This window comes from Mus pahari, chromosome 3 (genome assembly GCF_900095145.1).
Source record: "Mus pahari chromosome 3, PAHARI_EIJ_v1.1, whole genome shotgun sequence".
Lineage (NCBI taxonomy): Eukaryota > Metazoa > Chordata > Mammalia > Rodentia > Muridae > Mus > Mus pahari.
Window position 1 is genome coordinate 163292366 of NC_034592.1, and position 6000 is coordinate 163298365.

The window sequence follows — 6000 nt, forward strand, 5'->3', positions numbered from 1 at the left end:
AAAAAAAAAAAAGCTGGCTAGGAAGAAAGCTATCTCAGCCCACACTGAGGGTAAATGCTGTACATCTCACCTTACCAGGATAGGTCACCTTCTTGGGGTAGTACTAGTCTGGACCCAAAGGGCATCAAGTTGGCAGAAGAGAATGCCAATGAGAAGAATCCGTCAGGGGATGTTGGGGTGATCACTGTAGAAAGCATGGGCTGATAAAAGTCCCCATCTCAATTTCCCCCTTCTTTGTTTACCAGGGCATGAGAGGACTGGAGGGACCTGCTGGCCTGCCTGGACCACCTGGCCCCAGGGTAGGCTCTGACCAGAACACCCTGGAACTGGGCAGAAGTTTGGGAGAAAGGCACTGGACATCACCTGCCAGACCACTGTAGAGGAGGGAATTGTTCCCACTGCAGCCTTCCACAGGGCTCTGCTGGGCATCCGAATGTCTGTACACTGAAGCATTCCTATTTTGCACCAGAAAAGACCCTTTGCCCCTTGGAACAGGTTCCTATGGAAAGGAGTCCTTGTGTGGGCCCCATCATACCTGCACTCTAACTCTACAGTGCAGGGGTTACCAGGGCTCCCAACTGGGCCTCTTTGGTGTCCAGACTGGCTGTCAGTGCCCAGCAGCTGGGACATCAAAGGCAGCCGATGACCTGCAGAAGGCTAGGGGTTCCTCACCCTGAGAAGACTCTCTCTCCTCAAATCCCAGAAGGTCTTCACTGTGAGCTCTGTACCCAGAGAACCTTTTCGAGGGTGCCCCAGGCCAGCAGCTGAGAACCACCAGGATATGCTGCAAGGACCAACTCCTGGGTCTGGGGGAATCCCATTGTTTCTGCCAGAGTATGAAGAGCCTAGCAGGGAGCATTTCAGTGTTGGGTGAGGGGCGGATAGTCTACCCCGATGCAGAGTGAGACTGAGTACTGAACATAGGTAGGGTTTTGTCCTGGATGCTGGGGAGAGTCTGGGTGCTGGATGAAGACTACAGGTTGTTTTATACACACTGGTTTGGGAACAGAACTCGGAGCATGCTAGGGAGGAGAGCAAGGCCTGCGAGCAGCCAGAATTAACCTTGCTGGGCACTGGGAATGTGGATATCAAGCCACGACAGGGGAATGGACTCCTTGGGGCTCAAACTCTGATATCTGCATTTTTTTTTTTGCAGGGGTTCCAGGGCTTGGCAGGGGCCAGGGGCACCAATGGGGAGCGAGGACCCCCAGGAGCTGTGGGTCCCACAGTAAGTACCCCCTCACATGCACCTCCAGCAAGGCAGCCAAGCAACAGGGACTGTACAGGCTCAGGTTCAGGGGCTCCCTGATGGAAGATCTGCCTGCTCAGAGCTTCCTGCGGCTTCCATGGGGGCACCGAATTGAAAGGAGGCAGCAGCTCACTTATGGGGATCCAGCTCCTTGGAAGGTCACCTTTAATCTCCAGTCAAGAGAAACAGGGTCTCAGCAGCTTACAGCCCCTGAAGTGAGCTCTATAATGTGGGCATAGCTGAAGGAGAAGCAGCCCTGCCTCTGGGCCAAGGGAGGGTCTGTTCTCTAGACAGAGTTTCACCTGTTTGGGAGGCAGGCCCATACTCCCCAGCACAAATGCACGGCTGGGAATGGATTCTTTGCAGATTGTTCCCTGATCCACTTGGAACAGTCTCTGCTGTGGGATGTCCAGCCTTACTTGCTCATTCTGGGCTGGAACTGAGGGCATACATACACTTCTGGAACTTGTCACCACACCAACCCATGTTGCCACGCCTGCAGCTCCCTGCTTCTATGCTGATGGTTTTCCCCTTTATCCTGCTACAGGGTCTACCAGGGTCCAAAGGTGAACGAGGAGAGAAGGTGGGTGAGGCCCACAATCTGGAGATTTTGGGCTCCCTTGTGACACCTGTCATGGGTCCCCAAATCACGTCCTCTTTCTAGGGAGAGCCACAGTCCCTTGCCACCATCTTCCAGCTGGTGAGCCAGGCCTGCGAGTCAGCCATACGGAGTGAGTGAAACCCACCCTGCCCGGCCTCATCCTTACGGGTGAGGCTGGGCCCCATCTGATGTCTCCTTCCCCAGCACATGTGCTGAAGCTGAATTCCTTCCTCCATGAGAATGCCCGTCCCCCAATGCCCTTCATGGCAGAGACAACTAAGCTAGGCAGACCCAGATCCATAGATCCTGGATTACACAACGAGGCTCTACTTCCTGGAGACTGGGGACATATTCTCCACCCTGAGGACCAAGGTATCAGGCTTCCTGGTCTAGGAAGGGATTCTAGAAGTAGACAGTGGCTGGTTCCCTACACACACATATGGGTGTGTGTGTGTGTGTGTGTGCGCGCGCGCGCGTGCACGCATGTGTGCAAGTGTGTTCCTCCTTGTCAGCCCCTTTACCCTAGAGATGTCTTACTGAACACCTCATTTAGAAGTTGTAAAGTCTCTGCTCTGGCTGATGAACCCACACTAAGGCACTTGCTTGGGGCTCAAAGACCTGATGTGCTGGTGTCATGAGTGCTTAGTCTTAGGCCAAGGGTTGAGCCTCACGCTCATCCCCAGAGGACCCAGCCTTCCTCTGACAGACAGGTCAGAGAACAAGAAGCTGAAGCTGCTATATCCCCAGCCCTGGAATGTCCCCTCTCCTCTCAGGTGAGCCTGTGACTGTCAGCCACACAAGCAACCCTAGCCTGCTGGAGGTGCAGCCCCCAGAGTCCCTGGAGTAAACAGGTGAATTTCTGTCACTGTGCCAGCCATGGGACAAGGAGGGATAGCTGGAGAAGAGCTCTGCTGAACAAGGATGGAGTGGAAGATGGTGCTGTCTCCATCTGAGAAGAGGCCCTGCCCTCAAGAGTGGGGTGGAGCTGGTACTTGTGAGGCTGGTTGTCCTGTAGACCCTGCTTGGGCCTGCAAGTGTGAGGAGCCACAGGGAGGAGGAGAGGTTTGAGCTGCAGGAGTGTGGGTGTTCACAGGGCTTGGAGAAGCCCTATCATGGGAGGGGTGCTTACAGAGGCTGGATCTCAGGTATGTATTCCAGTGAACACCTGACGAGGTGAGAGCGCCTGAGGTCTCAGACAGACCACTCTGGAGGTCCTGAGTGTGTGTGGTAGACTTGAATGTAGGCGGACAGGGTGCAGCACCAGATGACCTCTTCCCTTTCTCAGAGTGTGCTGAGCAAGCTTCCCATGTGCAAACCTGCCTGAGGAGGTATTTCTAGGTGCAACTGTGGGGTGTAGGGTACAATGAACACAGGTGGGGTGTGAGTACTGATAAACCCAGGTGAGCTCTGTGAACACAAGATCAGGTGAGCATGGGTGGCACAGGTGAGCACAGGTGGGCTCTGGTGGCACAGGTGAGCACATGTGGGTTCTGGTGGCACAGGTGGCACAGGTTGGCACAGGTGGGTTCAGATGGCACAGGTGAGCACAGGTGGGTTCTGGTGGCACAGGTGGGTTCAGGTGGCACAGGTTGGCACAGGTGGCACAGGTGGGTTCAGATGGCACAGGTGAGCACAGGTGGCACAGGTGAGCACATGTGGGTTCTGGTGGCACAGGCGGGTACAAAAACATTGTCCTCAAGTAGATGATGGACCTGGAGGCATGTGGGAGCAGACTTAGCAGGCACAGGGGCTCAGGGGTATATGTGACAGAAAGAGAGTGTCAGGAGTAGGGAACCACCTATGGACAAGCTAGAGCCCTGTGTGAGTACAGCCTTGTCCCTACTTCTGAGACCAGGACAAGGGTCTACTTTGTTCCAGGTCACAACAAAAGCTGAGGTGTGGAGACCTCAGCTCCTTTCACTTTGGGGAAGCCTGAGCTCAGTGTGCCAGGAGGCTGGGCTAAAGGTCTCCTAACATGCAGTCCAGCTGTGTCTGCCCTTCTTTCTCACCAGGACCTTCCCTCTGCCACTTCAAATCGCCCTGGCCTTCCCCAGCACCATCATCCATAATTTCGTCTCAGCACTAAGAACAACTGAGTGCTGAAGAGGCAGAGAAGGAAACCCAGAGGAAGACCCTGAGGTGGCAAGAGCTGGAAGGGAGGAGGGCGGCGCTCCTCCTCAAGCCCCTTCTTTTGTAGCACTTCTAGGTTCAGATAAACCTCTGCTTGCCTATGTGAGGTGTCTGATCACTGCTGGGAGCTGTCTCCACCACTCACACCACCTTCTCACTCAAAACTCTCCAGGATTCTTGGGCCTCCTCAAAGCCCAGGCTCCTTCCTCTGGACCTCCCCAGGGCTCAGCCTGGATGCTGTGCTGATTTCTTCCCATCCTTCTTCCAAGGCAGCCGATGGCCACCTGGTCATTCACGGCTTCGTCTTTACCCCACTAAGGCGCAGACCTGGGCACGACTTTCATTTCTAAGGAATCCTTGTCTTTCTAAGGGTGAAATCCAGGCCTTCTGCCAACTGTAGAGCACAGCAGGGCATCTGCTATGGCTACCCCTGGGCCTCTGCACATGCTGTCATGTCTGCCAGGCTCTTCCCAGGGTTCTGTTCCTGACTGTCTCCTGCAGAACAGGGCCTTCACTGGATCACTCCATTCCCCTCAGCCTCTGTGTTTGGCTCCCAGCATGGGGATGTCACTTTAAGACCTGCCACCTCTGGTCCCTTGTCTTCAGTGTCTCAGGGGAAGGTTGTCCCCTGACAGCACCTCAGCCCTGGGTACGTCACCACCCTCAGAGAGATTGTGAGTCTTCCTGCCTTACCTTCCTTGTCTGTGTCAGACAAGGGTCTAGCATGGCATGAATTCATGACACTTGCATTCCCAATCCTGGCCCAACTAAGAGTCAGGAGTTTCTATTTCCTCTTTCAACAAATATTAAGTAATTGGCCCACTGCTTCCATCTGTGTAGCTAAGCATGTAAAGTCCAGAAAAAAAAAAGAGAGAACCCACATCACTGGGGGGAGGGTAAGAGTTTTGCAAGGCACAAGAGATGTGTGACACTGACTAAAGGAATAGTCTACCACAACTCAATGTGTGTAGATACATGTGTGTGCATATGTGGACACACAGGTACATGTGTGTATTAATGCCTGTAAACAACATGTCTGTTTCTGTACACATGTGTCTCTACGATCATGACTGTGGACACATGTCTCTGTATGTCATGCTGCATACATACAAGTGTCCCTCTGCATGTAATAGCATGTGTGCATGTCTGTATATACATGTGTCACTGAATATATGCGTGTGCTTGCACAGTTGTTCAGCACTGATCCTCAGGAAGCTGTTATAAGACAATGAATAGTTCCTTCTGGCCCTGTGTACACACACATATGCATTCTAAAACACATATACAGAGATGACATTCACAGCCCAATCATGAACAGCATTTTTATGCAGGCTTAGGGCATGCGAAGAAAAGGAGACTTCCAAGGCAAACATACTAAGACAAATGAACAGCCTGTATCAGATGAAGAGGAATTTGTGTTTTCTTTGGTCTATTAATTTTTAAAACTTACAATGCACCACAGAGGCAGGGAAGAATATTAATAACACAAAGCCCAAAATAACAGGAATAAATAAATGAAGGGAAGCCAGCTTGAAGGATGGTGTGTGGAAAAGAAACTGGGAAACAAAGTCAGCAGGAGGTGTGAGCCTGAGAACACTGTCGAAGCCATCAGCAAGCTGCAGGATCAGAGGAGAGCGTGTCCAGGAGCCTGAGTCGGGAGAGATGTAGGGAACTTGTTGACAGCAGCCTCGTGATGAGGCCTAGAGGAGAGAGGCAGTAATAAACAGAGCACTGGTATCCTGAGGTAACAAGGCTTTGAAGACTGGAACATCAGAGAAAGATCTCAGAATGATGACATGAGAGTCAATAGGTGGATTGTGAAATATGTCCTTAGTGTCACATGTGGTAAAGACAGTGGGAACACTCATTAAGAAATCCTTGCTGAGCTGGGCGTGGTGGCGCGTGCCTTTAATCCCAGCACTCAGGAGGCAGAGGCAGGTGAATTTCTGAGCTCGAGGCCAGTCTGGTCTACAGAGTGAGTTCCAGGACAGCCAGGGCTACACAGAGAACCTCTGTCTCG

At 52.6% G+C, this 6000-nt stretch overlaps 1 protein-coding gene across 1 annotated transcript in view; it reads left to right on the forward strand.

Annotated features, from left to right (window-relative positions):
- The window catches only part of Col20a1 (collagen type XX alpha 1 chain), a 31018-nt gene extending 26940 nt beyond the window's left edge, over positions 1–4078 (forward strand). The window contains exons 30-36 of the mRNA XM_021194196.1: positions 246–299; positions 1157–1228; positions 1797–1832; positions 1914–1980; positions 2055–2222; positions 2624–2701; positions 3863–4078. Coding sequence (XP_021049855.1) covers positions 246–299; positions 1157–1228; positions 1797–1832; positions 1914–1980; positions 2055–2222; positions 2624–2697 — 471 coding nt within the window. The 3' untranslated portion in view covers positions 2698–2701; positions 3863–4078. The remainder of the gene's footprint in view (positions 1–245; positions 300–1156; positions 1229–1796; positions 1833–1913; positions 1981–2054; positions 2223–2623; positions 2702–3862) is intronic.
- Positions 4079–6000: the final 1922 nt, after the last annotated feature.